The 19019-nt window shown below is 36.3% G+C and overlaps 1 protein-coding gene across 2 annotated transcripts in view; it reads right to left on the bottom strand.

Moving 5' to 3' along the window:
- LRRC66 (leucine rich repeat containing 66) overlaps nucleotides 1-19006 on the bottom strand; it is a 45881-nt gene extending 26875 nt beyond the window's left edge. Inside the window, exons 1-2 of one of the 2 annotated variants that reach the window (XM_058298786.1) lie at nucleotides 18655-19006; nucleotides 14876-15376 (exon numbers count right to left, since the gene is read on the bottom strand). In XM_058298786.1, coding sequence (XP_058154769.1) covers nucleotides 14876-15371 — 496 coding nt within the window. In that variant the 5' untranslated portion in view covers nucleotides 15372-15376; nucleotides 18655-19006. The other variant, XM_012526005.4, reaches the window with a different exon arrangement.
- Nucleotides 19007-19019: the final 13 nt, after the last annotated feature.

Genomic DNA, 19019 nt, shown 5'->3' with positions numbered 1-19019 from the left:
AAACTCTCAAAATGTAATAAGAAAACAATCCAAATTTTTTAATTGGTGTGACAATTTGAAGATTTTGTGGATCCAAGAAAAGATCATGTTCTGGGAGGTAATCCATTCCTGTGGGTGTGGGACCCTTTGATTGGATTGGATTCAGTTGGGGGGCTTGTGATTGGATTGCTTCAGTGAGGCATGACCCAGTGTGGGTCTTGGTTTTCTTGCTGGAGTCCTTTATAAACAGAGGATGGAAAACAGAGACACACAGAGAAAAAGTCTCAGAGACAGAGAGAAGGAACCTAGGAGCTCAAAGAGGAACCTGGGAGAGAGGAAATCACAGATGGAGCAGCCAGAAGCTGAAAAGCAAAGAGACCCAGAAGAAAAAAAAAATGCCTCCATGTGCCTTGCCACATGGAAAGAGGCCACAGCAGCTCTAATGATAACTGATTTGGATGTTTTCACAGCCTTAGAACTATAAGCTTTTAAGCGAATAAATTCCCATTATAAAAGCCAACTAGTTTCTGGTCTATTGCTCCCAGCAGCTTTTAGCACACTAAACAATGGGCAAAAGATTTGCAAAGATGTTTCATCAGAGAAGATACTTTGATGGCAAATAACCAGATGAAAAGATGTTCAACATCATTAGTTATTGGGGAAATGCTAATTGAAATCACAAAGATACAGCACTACACACCTATCAAATTGGCTTAATTTAAGAAAACAAACCATACTAATTGTTGATTAGGATATGGAGAAACTTTAACTCTCATGCTCTGCTAATGGAAATGAAAGACGATACAACCCCTCTAGAAAAGTGTGACAGTTTCTTAAAAAGATAAGCACACAGTCACACCTAACTATATTGCCCATCCTTTCCATTCCTAGGTATTTTCCTATGATTAAAGGAAATATACATCCATACGAACAACTGAACATACATTTTCATGGCAGATAATATGTAAGAGCCAAAAACTGGAAGCATTCAAAATGTCCATTAATATAGGAATAGATAAAACAAAGTATAGGATATCCATACAATGGAATACAACAGCAATAAAAAGGAGTGAACTGTTGATAAATGTAACACAAAATATTATTCTGAGTGAAAGAAGACAGTACATATTGTGTGATTCCATTTATATAAAACTCTAGAAAATGCAATCTAAACTGTTGTGACAGAAAACAAATCAGTGGTTGCTTGGGGATGGGAGATTTTGAGGAGCAGAAGGGAAGAATTCAAAGGGGCATGAAGAAATGTTTTTGAGTGAGGGTATGTTCGGTATTTTGAGTGTGGTAATGGTTTCTCAGGGTTATGAATATATGTCAAAACGTATCATATTGTTTGCTTTAAATATATGTAGTTTGTTGCATTGATATGTCAATTATGCCTTAATAATATTGTTTTTAAAAATGATGAAAGTAAGATAATGGAAAGTGACCACTACTGGGTATGGGGTTTCTTTTTGGGGTGATGAAAATGTTCTAAAATTAGGTAGTGGTGATGGTTGCTCAGCTATGTGAATATACTAAAAATCACTGAATTATATAATTTTAAAAGATGAATTTTATGGTATGTGAATTATATTTCAATAAAATGGTTATAAATAAGTAAAAGGATGGAAGAAAATATAACATGCTAATGCTGGTGAAAAAAGAAAGCTGAAGTGGCTATATTCAAAGTATATTACATAGCCACATTGGTGGTATAGTGCTGAGCATAGCTGACTTCCAAAGTATATTACAGATCAAAGAACATTACCAGGGATAAAGAGGATAAGGACAAAAGACTCAATTTATCAAGAGGACACAGCTGTCCTAAATATTTATGCACCTAAAAACTAGAACCTCCAAAACCTGGGGATAAATAACACTAAAAGAATTGCAATGAGAAATAGATATATCCACAATTCTAGTTGGAAACTTTAATAATTCTCTCTCAATAAATGATAGAACAAAGAAAGAGAAAATCACTAAGAACATAGCAATACTATCAATGAACTTGACCTAATTAACATCAAACACTCCACCTAACAACAGCATGATATGTTATTTTCGAGTGCACATGAATACAAAGACAATTTCTTCCACCATATAACACATCTCAATAATTTTAAATGAGTCATGACATACAAAATATGTTCCTGGACTAGGATGGAATTGAATTACAAATAAAAATTTCCAAATATTTGAAAACAAATAACACACTTCTAAATAATCCATGGAACAAAGAAGAATAAAGTAAAACAAGTTGCCCTGAATGAAAATAAAAAGACCACATTTCCAAATCTGTGGGAGGCAAAGCAATTTTTAGAGGGAAATTTATAGCATTAAATGATGATATTAGGCATTAGAATTACCAATTTGTGTGTGTGTGTTGCCTTGGCATCCATCTTACTTTGGCAAAGCCACTTGCCTCAGCACTAACTTTTTGTCTAGTTAATAACCAGCTTTCCAGGCCTGGGGCATAAACTCCCCCAGAGCCTCAGCCTACATCTGTGGCCACCACTCACACCACCCACAACTCATCCAAAACCCACAGTTGGTCCTAAACGATAAGCTAACCATAACTACTGCCCTCATCCCCAGTCCTTCCCTTTTTGTACTCATTTTCTTTAAACTAACTGTATTAGCCGGCCAAAGGGGTGCTGATGCAAAATACCAGAAATTGGTTGGTTTTTATAAAGGGTATTTATTTGGGGTAGGAGCTTACAGATACCAAGTCATAAAGCATAAGTTACTTCCCTCACCAAAGTCTATTTTCACATGTTGGAGCAAGATGGCTGCTGACGGCTGTGATGGCTCAAGCTTCCTGGGTTCCTCCCTTCCAGGGTCTTGCTTCTCTCTGGGTTCAAGGTTCCCTTCTTCCCAGGGTTTGCTTCTTCCTGGGCTCAGGGTTCCTCTCTTCCCTTGGCTGGCCTCTCTTTCCTCTGTGAGCTTATTTCCTGGGGCTCCAGCTTAAGGCTTCAGCATCAAACTCCACATCAAAAAGCCTCAACTCTGTCCTTTGCCATGCCTTTTATCTGTGAGTGCTCATCCACCAAGGGGTGGGGACTCAATGCCCTAATGATGTGGCCCAATCAAAGCCCTAATCATAACTTCATCACACCCAGGTACAGACCAGATTACAAACATAATCCAATATCTATTTTGGAATTCATAACCATATCAAACTGCTACACTAACCAATCCTTCACTCCCACAGAAAATCTACAAACCTCCACCCCTGGGCCACAAGCCCACTGGTCCTTCTTGTTGTGCCTATGTGCTCCCCACCTGCTAGTTGAATCACCCGAACCAATCACACCTCCCATCAACCCCTCATGACACTTTTCTATCTCTAGATCATACGTTATGACCTCAGTTTCCTGTTGTGTCACACCTGACCTCCTCCAGAACCCAAACTTAAAATCCAGCTTAACTCATTCAGAAAATTATGAAAGAAGAAAGTCTCAAATTGATGATGTCAGCTTCTACTTCAAGAAACTTGAAAAACAAGAATTTTTCAGAGACTGAAAGTAAGCAGAAGAAAGGAAATAATGAAGATCAAAAAAGAAATAAATGAATAGAAAACAGAAAGTTGATAGAAAAAATCAATAAAACTAAAGCTGGTTCATTGGGAAAAACAATAAAATTGATAAACTTTTGGTCAGACTAATCAGGAAAAAGAGAAACACAAATTACCAATATCATGAATGAAGTGGCATTACTGCAGATTCTATAAATTAAAAGGATAAAGGAACATTGTGTACAACTTTATGCCAATAAATCTGATAACTTAAATGAAATGGAAAAATTCCTTGCAAGACACAAACAACCAAAGCTCAATCTAGATGAAATAAATTGAATCTGTAGTTAAAATCTTTCCTACAAAGAAAACTCTATTTCAGATGATTTCACTGCTTAATTTTACCAAACATTTAAGGAAGAAATACAGCAAATCTAAACAAATGTCCAGAAAGTTGAAGAGGAGGAACATTTCCAAACTAATCCAATGAAATCCTCTTTTCTATTATACCAATATCAGCCATTGACATTCTAAGAAAAGAAAGCTACAATCCAATATCCCTTATGAACACAAATACAGAAATTCTTAACAAAATTTTAGCAAATTAAACCCATCAATATACAAAAGGGGTAATACATCATGACTAAGTAGAATTCATCCCAGAAACGTAAGGTTTCCTTAACATTAGAAAATTGGTGTAATTCTCCATGTTAAGACTTAAGAGAAAAAGCATAAAATGATTCAAGAGATTTAGAAAAAGCATTTGACAAAATCCAGCATCCATTCTCATAAAAATCCTAGCCAAGTAGGAATAGAAGAGCTGATATAGGGAATCTATTCTTAATGATGAAAAACTGGATGCTTCTCCCCTAAAACCAGGAACAAGATTTGGATTTCCACTGTCACTCCTTTTAGCCAAGGTAGTACTGGAGGCTTTAGTCAGTGCAGTAAGGCAAGAAAAAGGCATCCAGATTGGAAATAAGGAAGTAATACTGTCTTCATCTGAAGATGTTATAATTCTCTTTATAGAAAATCCTGTGGAATCTACCTAAAAACTACTAGAATAAGTGAGTTTGGCAAGGTTGCCAGATATAAGATCAAAATATAAATATCGCCTTATTTCTATATACTTGGAATGAACAATCTGAACTTAAAACTTAAAAATTTTCATTTGCAACAGCATCAAAATATTAAATATGTAAAGGGTAAACCTGACAAAATATGTGTATGCACATTGAAAACTATAAGACATTGGGAAACGGACTTTGGCCCAGTGGTTAGGGCGTCCGTCTACCACATGGGAGGTCCGCGGTTCAAACCCCGGGCCTCCTTGACCCGTGTGGAGCTGGCCATGCGCAGTGCTGATGCGCGCAAGGAGTGCCGTGCCACGCAAGGGTGTCCCCCGCGTAGGGGAGCCCCACGCGCAAGGAGTGCGCCCGTGAGGAGAGCCGCCCAGCGTGAAAAGAAAGAGCAGCCTGCCGAGGAATGGCGCCGCCCACACTTCCCGTGCCGCTGACACAGAAGCGGACAAAGAAACAAGACGCAGCAAATAGACACCAAGAACAGACAACCAGGGGAGGGGGGGAAATTAAATAAATAAATAAATCTTTTAAAAAAAAAAAGAAAAAAGAAAAAAGAAAACTATAAGACACTGTTGAGAGAAATTGAAGAAAATCTAAACAAATGGAGAGATGCACTGTATTTATGTATCAGAAGACGAAATAGTGATACGATGTCATTCTCTCCAAATGGGTTTATAGATTCAACACAATCCCAGTCAAAATCCAGAAGGCTTTCCAGTGGAAATTGACAGGCTGATTCTAAACTCCATACACAAATGCAGACAAGCTAGAAGAGTCAAAACAGCTTTGAAAAAGAACAAAGTTGGAGGGTTTACATTATCTGACTTGAAAACATAAATATACAGTAATCAAGAGTATGATATTCATATAAAGATAGACAAATAGATCATTAGAAGGAAATAGAGGGTCCAGAAAGAGCTTCCATCATATTAATAATTGATAAAAGTGAAAATGTAATTCAGTGGAGAAAGGATAGTTTTTTCAGCCAAGGTTCCTGGAACAACTGTATATCCTTAAAACTGCTTTATGTTCTTTGCACCAAATATAAAAAGTAACTCAAAATGGATCATAGACCTAAATGCAAAACCTAAAATTATAAAACTTCTCAGAGAAAACATAGGGGAAAATATTTGTGACCTTGGGTTAGGCAAAAATTTCTTAAAGACAACACCAAAATTACAATCTATAAAATAACAAATAAATGAACTGAACTTCATGAAAAATAAGGACTTCTGCTCTTTGAAAAACATTGTTAAGAAAGTGAAAACTCAAGCCACAGACTGGGAGAAAATATTTGCAAATTACATATCTGTTAAAGAACTTGTATCCAGAATATATAAATAATGCTCAAAACTCATTAATTTAAAAGACAATAAAAAATTTTAAATGGCTGAAGATTTCACACTTCACCAAAGAAGATAACAGATGACAAATAATCACATAAAAAGATATTATTAGTAATTAGGGAAATCTAAATAAAAGTCACAATGATAAACCACAGTACACTTATTAATATGGCTAAAACTTAAAAGACTGACTGTATCTGGCATGCTGAGGATGTAAAACTGGAATTTTCATACAATGCTGGTGGGAATTCATAAGTACACAATTACTTTCCAAAACAGTTTGGCATTTCTTAAAAAGTTAAACACTTACATATGTTTTAATTCCTGGGTTATTTATCTCAAGAGAAATAAAAACATATGTCACTATAAAGACTTTGTTTTGTTATTCTTTTAATGTTAATTTTTGTTTTTCTTTTTAAATATTTTTTGTTAAATGTTACTCTTTTAATGTCCATGTCATCAGTAATCAATATCTTTCATTTCTGATATTGTTAATTTGTGTCTTCTTCTCTTTTTCTTGGTTAGCCTGGCTAAAGATTTATCAATTTTATTGATCATATTAAAAAACGCACTTTGGGTTTTGTTGGTTTTCTTGTTTTCCTGTTTTTAATTTCATTTATTAGTAATTCTAATTAAATTTTTATTATTTCTTTTCATCTGCTTGCTTTAGGCTTACATTACTCTTCTTTCTCTAGTTTCCTAGGGTGGAAGCTTAGATTACTGACTTTAGCTTTTCTTTTCTTCTAATAAATGCATTTGCTGCTATAAAGTTTTCTCTAACCACTGTTTTTGCTTCATCCCACAGATTTTGATAAGTGGTATTTTCATTTTCATTTATTTCAAAATATTTTAAAATTTCTCTTGAGACTTCTTCCTTGACCCATGTGTTATTTAGAGGTACTTTGTTTAATTTCTAGAGAATTGGGGCTTTTCCAGCTATCTTTCTGTTATTGATTTCTTGTTTATTTCCACTGTGGAGTGGCAACATACTTTGTATGATTTCTATTCTTTCAAACATATTTAAGGTGTGTTCTATGGTTCAAAATGTGCTCTACCTTGGTTAATGTTCCATGTGAGCTTGAAGAGAATGTTTATTCTCATGTTGTTGAATGGAATATTCTATAAATGCCATTTAGATCAAGGTGACTGATAGTCCCATTCAAGTAAATTATATCTTTATTGAGCATCTGCCTGTTTGATCTATCAGTTGACAGGGGGTTGTTGATGTCCACAACTATAATTAATTTTCCTTTCAGTTTTGCCTCATGTCTTTGGATGTTCTGCTTTTAAGTATATGTATTATTTTTAGTATTGCTATGTCTTCTTTAAGAACTGACCCATTTATCATTATATAGTGTTCTTCTTTATTACTGATAATTTTCCTTGCTGTGATGTCTGCTTTGTCTGAAATGACTATAGCTACTCCAGCTTTCTTTTGATTTACATTAACATGGTTTATTCTTTCCCATCCCTTTAGCTAGAAGGTTTATTTGCAATAGAAAAGACAGCTCAAAAGCCCATCAACAGGTAAATGAATATCTATATAACAGAACATTATTCAGCAATAAAAAGGAATGAACTATTAATATTACTAAATGTAATGACATGGATGAATCTCAAAATAATTTTGCTGAATGAAAAAATCCAGACCAAAAATACTCTATGATTCCATTTTTATAAATAGAAATACAAATGAATATGTATCAACAGAAAGTAGATCAGTGGATACCTGATAGGGAGAGGGATGGGCAGGAAGGAGGGGTTACAAACAGACACAAGGAAAACTGCAGGGTAATGGATAGTTCATTATCTTGATAGTGGTGATGATTTCATGGGTCATATGTCAAAACTTTTGTACATTTAAATACATGCAGTTTATGTATATAAATTCTATCTCATACAGTTGTTCAAAAAAAATAATGGTCCATCTACATATGGTATACATTGTGCAGCCATCTGAAGGCATTGAATATTTTCCAAGTATGGGTAAATACTCAGGATATACATAAAATTTTAAAAAGCAGATAAATAAAAGCAAGTTAAAAAAAGTATTCACCATATGAACTTAAAATTTAAAATATGTAATAAATGTATATGTATATAAGGATGGAGGACCATATTCTAAGAAGTTAATGATGAAAGAAAGGCAGATTATATATACATATATACTTATTTTCCTATAATGATCATTTCTTTCCTTTGATATTAAGAACAAATATGTTTTTTAAAAAACAAAACAGACTCTACACTCAGAGAGTTATTAGTAATAAGTAGCTTTTTCATAGTTTATTGAATGTGGTTTAACAAGGGTAATTCCTTTCTGGTTGTTTGTCTGCTGATCTAAACTGCAACAGATGACTTATAGCTTATGAGTAATATAGGACCTACAGAATTCTTCCTTCAAATTTATTTCACATGGATATTTCCTCTGTATTGGAAACATAAAAGTCCAAAAGGTGTTAATATCCATCCACTCGTAGCATTCCTGAACCTAGCTTCAATATCCATCCCAACTCATTTATGCCTCATGTGCCATGGGAGAGGGGGCAGGAGTTTTCAGAGAGTTTGGGGGAAGATAATACTATTACTACAGAGGGAAAAATTGAGAGAGGCTTAGGGAGGCTTCGAGGACAAGAACATGAAAATGATGTATGTAGAGGGCGATTGCATGTAGAGGGTGATATGTAGGGTTTGAATTTTTCTGGATACCCTTAAAGAGTCATTTATTCGTCCTACAAATATTTTTTGTCTCTATTATGTGCTGGTTTCTGCCTTAGGCACCAAGGATAGAGGGCTGATCCTTTCAACACAGTAGAACCCACATGGCTGTGGGCAGGGCCCAGCTAAATGGGAAACCCCAAGTTGCTGCCATGCTGAGGGATGTTTAGGGGGGTTACTGAGGGTTAGGGCATTTGTACAATATGGGAAAAATTTTCCTGCTGACTCTAGATGGCAGATGCTCCCTCCCACCAAGAGCCCTGATAAAATAGAGAACCCTCTTTCCGCTGCCACTGTGTGGCTCTGAGATCCAAACAATAGACCAGAGAATGCTCAGAACGTGGAGGAAGACGGTCTCTAGTGTTTTACAGAACTGCATGAATATGAACAGAGGCAACAAGATTGTTGATGAGGACTCTGAACTTCATAAACTCTGAACATTTGCAGAAAGAGAATGAACATCCCCTACAATTATTAATGGATACCTGAATACAAGGAAGTGACCATTACACCAATTCTGGGATGGAAACTCAGGACAGAAGTGTTTGCTTAAAGTTTCTCAAGATGGAGTTGGAAAATTTGAGTAAACTCTTCCATGATACTTTGCTGCATTTCTCAAGGGGAGGGAAAATTTATTCATTTTAAATGTTTGCTTGGTGAATAAATGTTCAGGGGGTATTCATGTGAGGGAAGTAGAATGTGAGATGCATTTGTGTCTGGGGCTTAGATATCAAAGGGTAGAGTCCATATTTTAGGAGAGCAGAGTCAAACGCCAGGAGGAAAATATAGGGGGTGCTTTTGTGGAAAAAGATTGATTTATTGAACTGCTCTCTTATGATGAAATAGGCCAGGGCAGGCAGGAATTTGATTAACCTTTGCATTTAAGTTCCCAGAGGCAGTTTTATTATTTCCAAGAAATTAGACCAGGGTCTATTAGAAAAAAAGGCCACAATGGGGATGCCCAGACATTATAGCACCTTAGTAAACACTCCCTTTGGACTATGAACTTCTTAAATACTCTCCCAAATCTGATACCTTGAAAACATAAAATCGTATTTATGGTTTCAAGTTCAAAGAACATTGAGAATTAAGAGTAGAACCCAGAACGGTTTTGGATAAGATAATTGATTCAAAAGGTCAGCGCTTAATTGGGTCAAATTATAGAGGTGAACTGAGAGTCTGTCCCCTCTTAGCTTAATGTCTTAGATACATTTGTTACTTTTGTTTTTGTTTTTTTGTTTGTTTTATTTATTTATTTTTATTGACTTTGTAATAATATTACATTAAAAATATATATATATATGAGGTCCCATTGAACCCTACCACCCCCACCCCACCTCTCCCCCCCACCAGCAACACTCCCTCCCATCATCATGACACATCCATTGCATTTGGCAAGTACATCTCTGGGCACCCCCGCACCCCATGGTCAACGGTCCACACCATGGCCCACACTCTCCCCCATTCCATCCAGTGGGCCCTGTGAGGATTTACAATGTCCGGTGATTGCCCCTGAAGCACCATCCAGGGCAGCTCCATGTCCCAAAGACGCCTCCACCTCTCATCTCTTCCTGCCTTTCCCCATACCCATCAGCCATCATGTCCACTTTTCTCAATCCAATGCCACCTTTTCTATGTGGACATTGGATTGGTTGTGTCCATTGCATCTCTATGTCAAGAGGAGGCTCAGATTCCACATGGATGCTGGATGCAATCCTCCCACTTTCAGTTGTAATCACTCTAGGCTCCATGGTGTGGTGGTTGTCCTTCTTCAACTCCATCTTAGCTGAGTGTGGTGAGCCCAATAAGTCAGATTGTAGGTGCTGGAGTCTGTTGAGGCTCAGGACCTGGCTATCACATTGACAGTCCAGAGATTCAACTCCCCTAAATATATCTTAAACCCCGACACTAACTGCACCTCCAGCACATTAGCATGAAAGTCTTATGAAGAGAGATCCCATCTGAGTCCAGATTCATCACACATAAACACCATTTCCAAAGAGGGGCCATCTGACCTGGTAGTTAACCCCATCGGCCATGACCATAACTCCCATGGGTCTCTTTAGCTCTCGAAGGAACCGATATCTGGGGGTTGTATCTGCTTTATCTGTCTCTCAGACTCTGCTCAGTTGTGCATAAGGGCAATCCTTCTGACAGCCTCCAGACTCTTTTTTAGAGACTCGTAGCCATATAAACTCATTTCTCCTTTCCATTTCCCCCTTACATTAGGTCAAACAGCATTTTAAAGTCATGTTATTTTATGTAGACAGGGATATTCCGCTGATCCGCGTTGAACCTTCCGTATGAGGTCATTTTCCAGTTGCATCATCAGTTGGTAGTTGATAGTGGTCCCTCGGTGCCAGGGAGGCTCATCCCCGGGTGTCATGTCCCACGCTGGGGGGAAGGCATTGCATTTACATGCTGAGTTTGGCTTCGCATTTGTTACTTTTGAACCTGAATTGGTTTGAGAACACTGATTATTGGTATTTCTACAACCCACAATCAATCAGGATAAACTATTTAATTTCCTATCAATAAAAGAATACAACATATTTGTTTTTGCAATAGACTGGTTTTGTTTTATTATTCCACCAGGTTAAAAAGTCGGGTATTATTCTGTCTTATTTCTTAGACATTTATAATTTGGGTTCTGGAGTTAGTGGGTTAATGTAAGGTTGCTGCTTCTGGTTTGTTAACTGGAATCCCAATAAGATGTTGGTTCTGATACATTTCCATATACTCTGTGTGCACTCCAAAAATACTGCTAGGGTGAGAGAGAGACAATTTAATTGGAGACTGATCTCAATGTTCTTTAAATGTTTTTAAAACTGATTATTCAGTTATTATTGCTGCACTCCAAAAATACGGTAGGAAGGAGGAAGAATTCTTAAGGTTAAATTCACTGCTGGCTTCTGTTTTGTAAATTGCAATAGACAGCACCTTCTTTGGAAGTTTCCCAACATGAAGCTTATTGGCGACATCACGATTTACCAAAGACAAAAGATAAGTTGACATTGGATTAGCAGATGTAATATTTCACCCTTAACAAAAGTGGGCTTCCCTGAATGAAAGCAACTTTTTCATTGTTTCTATAAACAGTCACCATTTAAAAACCTGCGGAGGATGATTTATAAATGTACATCTGCTCCAAGGGCTAGTTGCTTGCTTGCTGCTTTTTGAGATGTCTCTAATTTATTATTTTAGATGTGTGCAAAAACCAAGAAAAGGACAGAAATAGGATGATACCCCAGGCAGCACTACTCTTACCAGCTTTTACCCTCCAAAATGGGATTTTAAAGTCAGAGTTACCCAACCATAGTCACAGAAATATAAATTGGGGAGGGATGTTGAAGGGAACTCATCCTGGTAAAAACCAAAAATGTTTGATGATTATGGTAAAATAATTCAAACCACAAAATGCTATTGATAAAAGGACTCTTGATTATACCCAACTAGTTTCAGAGCTTACATTTGGCTTCTATCACCTATCTATTTCATTCACTTCTTTATGATTTCGTTTGCTTGAATTCTAATAGAGTTTCAGATACAGGGTTTGCCCATTTCACTTTTTTTTTTTTTTTTTTTTGCTTTGTTTTGTTTTTTTACCTTTGCAAGTTTAACATTTTCCCTGGCATTTTATAGGGATATTTGTTCCTTAAATTGAACTGTATTAGCCCCAACTCCTAGTTAGCCTTGGGGAATTCAACTGTCTTAAAGAGAGGTAGAGCACTTCTCTATTTACTCTTTTTTATTTTTTAAGATTGATTGATTGATTTCTTTCTTTCCCCTCCTCCCCCCCACCCCCGTTGTCTGCTCTCTGTGTCCATTTGCTGTGTGTTCTTCTGTGTCCGTTTACATTCTTGTCAGCAGCACCGGGAATCTGTATCTCTTTTTGTTGCATCATCTTGCTGCGTCAGCTCTCCATGTGTGCAGTGCCACTCCTGGGCAGGCTGTGCTTTTTTCACATGGGGTGGGTCTCCATGTGGGATGCACTCCTTGCACGTGGGGCTCCCCTATGTGGGGGACACCCTTGCGTGGCAGGGCACTCCTTGCGTGCATCAACACTGCGTATGGGCCAGCTCACCACATGGGTCAGGAGGCCTGGGTTTGAACCCTGGACCTCCCATATGGTAGGTGGATGCTCTATCAGTTGAGCCAAATCTGCTTCCCACTCTCTCTCTCTATTTACTTTCGAGGTAGGATAACATTTTGACATATTAGTTTTTTACTTCCCTGTATTTTTTCTTTCCATTTCTCTCCATTCAAGCAAAAAGTAGGCTCTCTGTTCATTGCCCTAAGGGAGGCACATGGCAGGACAGAAAGCACAGGAATCACAGGTCTTTCTGGCTTTCATTTTACAAAAGCCTAAACCTTTAGGGGAAAGGAATTTCTGGACATTGAGAGGGTTTTGAAGAAGCACAAAGGGGAAAAAGTTTTTGCAAAACTATGATGAATAGAAAGAAATTTTCTCTATTAGTGAGAGTGAAGAATACACACACACATACACACCTTGATGCCTTGTCAGGGTATAAGATCCTAGAGCTGTTTTACAAATCTGGGAAAAGGAAGGGGAAAGAAAGCCCATGAAGAATTAAGGTTAAGTTCCCCAAAAACAACCCCTCATTGACTCTAGTGGAATGGAGATTCAGAAATTATGTTGCGTTATAGACCAAAGAAGTTTATATTTCTAGTACACTTGAATTTGCAAATTGAGATTCACATCTACCATACTAGTTAAAAACATGTTATATTATTTCAATATGTATAGCTATAATGATGCTTATTGAAGAATTATTATTGCAAAAAAATGGAAGTAACTTAAATGTTATTTGATTAAACCAATTATGATATATGTATACAATGAAAACTATTCAACTATTTAAATTTTACTTATGAGAGTTAATTATATAAGACATTCAAAATATTGATTTCAAAATATATGCTATGAAATATTTTAGATTGTATGATCTAATTTTGAAACATGAATGCATACATAGACATAAAGAATAAATTGGAATATATACTACAAGAGTGACCTTGATTTTTTTTGCTTTTAATTTTTCTTTAAATTATAGAAGCTCTACAATTTAATAGGTATTCCTATTATAATAAGAACAATGCAAAATTATTAAATAAAATATGATTCATTTTCACTTAAAATACTAAACAAAATACCATTGCTTTTACGGAAAAGGGTGAGGAGGAGAAACTCCCCACCCTTTTCACACAGTTCAGCTGATACGGTGACTGGAATAGTCATTCCTTCACCTGCCAGGCATTATTGCCAAAATGATACTAAAAACAAAGCCAGAAACTGGGGAAGGAGAAAACAAAACAAAATAAAAATATGAAATGTACGGACTGAAAAATGAGAAAAACTAAATATGCATAGTTTGGGATGGAGAAAGATGACAATATCCTTATACTTTCTTTTCTAGTGTTGTATCTTTTTTTTGCATAGTTACTTAAAGAGACATTTATTTACAGATACACTTTCTAATAATGAATTAATACAATATTTATTAAATATGTAGTGTTGTGTCTAATTTAAAATATGCATTTAGCAAATAGTGACCAAGACTAAAACAAACAAGAAAGGGAAGTTGTCTAGCACTCAGGAATATAAAAAGGGCAAAGAAAGTTTTGCCTTATGAACCTGACAAATTGTTAAAATAAAACATTAGGTTGTTAGTTAAGACATTTGATCAGATAGACTACTGAAAGTCAAAATGGATGAGAACTTACTATTATAGGAGGATATGGGGGAAATCCAGTGAAAAGCTAGGATAAGGAACTCTGATTTTGATATGAGGAGTCTAAGAAGACAAAGATTATAAATATCGCAGCACATTTAATTTAAATTCTTACTATAAATATCCAAACTAGTTATTTCTCAGTGTTTTTCTGCATTTAATACAAACATGATAATCTAAGTAGAAAATTTCAAATCATACATTATTATTTAGCCCTGAAATACTTCCTAGTGTCTCTCAACAAGTCTATATAACTTTAATGTAAGTTATACTAATGGATTGACTATAAACCATACACATTTTAACTACAAATTTCAAATTTTACTAAGAAACTCCTTTTATCATACTTGAGGTGGGTCAAATTGCTTTGCTCCCAGCTATTTCCTCGAAACTGAAAACGAACATGGAATTCATATTGACATAAGACAATACTCTCCACATACTTATAGTCTCTTGCTCTGGTCTGTCTTTTGTAATTGTACTTACCCTTGGGAGTGTCACTGAGTTTATTTCTTTGAAGAATTAGCACCTTTAGAAATGGAAGCCCATTTCTAACACTGCTTCTATGGCGCTTCACCCACGAGGACTTATGACTTGGAGGATCTAATGAGATGGAGTATATGGCATTATTGCTGAGGTTTAATATTTCCAAATTATGTAAATATGCAAGAGTGGTTAAAGTTATTTTTGACAGGCGATTGTTACTGAGATCCAGATGTTTTATTTTCCATTCTTCTTGTTTCATGTGAGACTGTAAGAGAAGTCTAATGAAATTGAAACTTTTATCCACTGTGGTTGCTGACTGTGATATGTCCACATGCATAGCATGCTTTCCAGTAAAAGAACAATTCATCAGAGGATACCCATTCCATTGGCACTCAGAATTGGATAAAACAATGCTTTTTCTTAGTGTGCTTGGCATTGTTCCAGTAAAAGAAAGACCTATAACTATGGAAACGACTCTGAAATAGAGGTTCTTCATAATGCCTGGAAAAAGAAAATGATTGAATAATTAAAATAATTTATGTAACAACTAATAGTAAATAAGAAGCAGAATATTTTTCAATTTAAGCTTTAGGAAAGTTATTTTGCCTTAATTGCCAACATAAGTGTTTGCTTTCTTAGAAATTACTACATTAAAATGTAGCTACCCCAAATGGAACAGTTACAGTATAAAATTACATTGATGTCACCAAAAAAATAACTAAAGATCCCTAATTTTTCAGAAAACACATTTCATTTAGGCCTCACCTGCACTTCTGCTTTTTCAGTGTCATTCACTCTGCAGTCCTCTTTGGAGTAAGTGAAACATTACCAAGATTAAAGATCTTTCCTGCTTCCTTACTGTTCAGTTAGTGCTGAGCAAAGTCTATTATGCTTATCTACAGCACTGTAATCAGCCATGCGATTTATTACGTGAATGACATGCCGTCCGGTTAGATTGAATTGTGAACCTTCTGTAACTATATGAGTAGAAAGTTCAACTCACAAAAAAGACTCTGGGTATTTTTATGACTCTAAGAACTACAAACTTGGTCTTTGTGCCTTTTTTGACTTTTCAAGTCATTTTGAAATCATTTCTATACAGAAGAAATAAAATGAATTATAAAAAAATGCTCTGCCTCAGAACCATGAAAATATAAGGTATGGAAACATCAAATCTTTTTCACCAAAAATTCTTGAGATGGAAATTGAAAGTTTTAAAACAAGTACCTACAAATTAAATGGCTGAATGTATGCCAAAAAAATAATTTGAAAATTAAATGAATAATTTTAGTGTTCTGTTTTCATTAAGCTAAACTCCATTTAAAAACCAGTTGGGGGAAGCGGCTGTGGCTCAATCAGTTGGGCTCCCATCTACCACATGGGAGGCCCTGGGTTCTCGACTCCCGGGGCCTCCTTGTGAAGGCAGGGTGGCCTGCACACTGCAGAGAACCGCCCAGCCCACAAGCACTGTGGAGAGTGACCCAGCAAGGTGATGCAAAGGAAGATAAGCAAAAACAAAACACAGAAAAACGCAGAGCAAATGGACACAGAGAGCAGACAGCAAGGAAGCTGGAAGGGTGGGGGGAGTAAATAAATAAATAAAATAAAAATAAAACTACAGACACAGAAGAATGCATAGCAAATGGATACAGAAAGCAGAGAGCAAGCAAAAAGCTGCAAGGGGAGGGATTAAAAAAAACAAACCAGTGTGTGGGGACGAAGGGTATATGGGAGTCTCTTATATTTTTTGAATGTAACATTTAAAATAAATAAATATTGTAGAACCAAAAAAAAATTTATTTAATAATAAAAACAGCAACAAAAAACCAGTGTGTGTGCAAATCATCACATTACTCAGTATGGAATGTTGGTTTACTTTATTTATAAATATACACTTCTTTTATAAAATAAAGAAGTACTTTATTTTACTTCTCTTTGCTACGGTCTGAAATACAAGAAGGCTTAACTAATTTTCCTGCATCTGTCTCTTGACTCTCTTCTTAATCCATGCTAGTTGATTTCAAAGGGTTATTTTCCCATAAACTGTTTTCCTCTTATCCTTCCCTCATTTGAAATTCTCAAAGGGTTCCTTATTGCCTGGGGTCCAAATCCTTCAAGCTGGCATCCAAGGTTTTGCATTTCTCTAGCTAAACAATTCATTTGGTAAATATATGTTGAGCACCTGCCAGATGTGGCTTATGCAAAGAAATATATATGTGTATTAATATATGTTGAGCACCTGCCAGATGTGGCTTGTGCAAAGAAATATATATGTGTATCTCAAGCTAGAATTAGCTTTTAGCTCATTACCAATTCCAAATTCAATGCCTTTTCTTCTCTTCAGTCCGAATCCTACATATCCTTCAAGAGCCATCCCATATCCTAGGGACTGGAGACTTTTTTTCCTGTGTTAGCCTCTGTCTTTATGCTTTCAGAAATCTTTCAGTTGGGAAGTGGACTTGGCCCAATGGATAGGGCGTCCACCTACCACACGGGAGGTCATCTGCGGTTCAAACCCTGGGTCTCCATGACCTGTGTGGAGCTGGCCCACGAACAGCACCAATAAAGAAAGTGCAGCCTGCCCAAGAATGGTACCGCACACACGGAGAGCTGACACAAGATGACGCAACAAAAAGAAACAGATTCCTGGTGCCCGCTGATAAGGCTAGAAGTGGTCACAGAAGAACAGGGGAGGGATAAATAAATAAATCTAAAAGAAAAAAAACTTTCAGTAAATATTTATTGAATGAATGCATGTTAGTAACATTCAGTTTGAAAGAATAGCATACAATCTTGCATTGCTATTGTCTTGCTTTGTGTCTAGTGTGAGCTCACAAGATTGGAAGCTTCCAGAAGGTGAAGGCCATGTTTTTTAGTTTTAATAGTCTGCAGTCTTTCACTGGGTTATCCTCTGAATGAATGCATGCATGGAGTGAATAAAATTTACCATGCAATTTTTAACCTTTGTTTCATACAAGGTAAATTTTCCCATATTTTGAAGGGCATCTAAATTCAGGCACACATGGCTATGACCTATGGAGGTGCCCTACAAGTAGAGGAGGGATTTACTTTTATAGCGTGCCTCTCAGGTAATTCCAGAAATTAAATATAGTCATATTCAAAGCTACTATCATTATATATACAGTTGTATACCAAGGTAATGTAACATCAGTAACAAAAGGATATAGTGGCCATTCACAGGTGAATTACTTTGCAATAATGGAGAGAAAAGATGTGGTTGGAGAAGACTTTTTCTTAAGGGGATACAAATTAAAATTTTTCATGGACCTGGTTCTTTTTAGAGTTGAAATTTATTCATTAATAGATTTCAGTTCAAAACAGCTAGTTAAGGGTAATCTTAAGTCTTAAAGTAAAAGGGATTAATTTGTAAAAAAAAAAAAAAATTACATGTAGTATATAAAAACATATATATATTAGGTAACGAACCCCAGACAAACCCCAGAAAAGCTCCTCAGGAAATCAAAAACAGTTAAGTAATGTGTAAATCTTTAAATGGACACATTCAAGCTGATGTATGAGGAAATGGAAGTACTATGTGTGTGTTGATGTGTGTACATGCACTAGTATGTGTGTTTAGAGAGTAAGAGAGAGGGAGAAGGCAGTAGGAAAAAATAAAAAGTAGAAAGCAAATGAAGAGTCCATTCTTACACAAAAGAAAAAGGTGACAAAATAATTATTAAAAAAAAAAGAGAGGCTATTTTTTATGACAAAAGATATGGAAAGAACACAATAATAGCATTGTTATTATTAAGGCTTACCTTAAGATCCTTAGGTAGTTTCCAATGGGCCTAGATCTGACTCAAGCCAGGCAGGGGATTTTAGACAGGAGCCGTCCAGGCTCCACCCATCCTCCACCAAGCCTGTCCTGCAGCAAATCTTCACCCTTTCATTTCCAGGCTCTGGCCTCCTTGCCATGGTGATAGGAATGCACATACCCTGAAACTCTGGGGGAAGAGTTACTGTAGAGAGGCCTTCTGCAATGCACAGACAGTTGGACTATCCACCCTGAGACTGTAAAACTTAGTTCTAGGATTCCAGAGAGATTATATAAGCACTGACAGTGTCCCATTCTCAAGCCACATTTAAATTCATCATGTTTGTCTGATTAAATAGAAACCTGCTA

Source organism: Dasypus novemcinctus, chromosome 1 (assembly GCF_030445035.2).
Source record: "Dasypus novemcinctus isolate mDasNov1 chromosome 1, mDasNov1.1.hap2, whole genome shotgun sequence".
NCBI lineage: Eukaryota > Metazoa > Chordata > Mammalia > Cingulata > Dasypodidae > Dasypus > Dasypus novemcinctus.
Note: the sequence above shows the minus strand (reverse complement) of the source record. Positions and strands in the feature narration are given on the sequence as shown.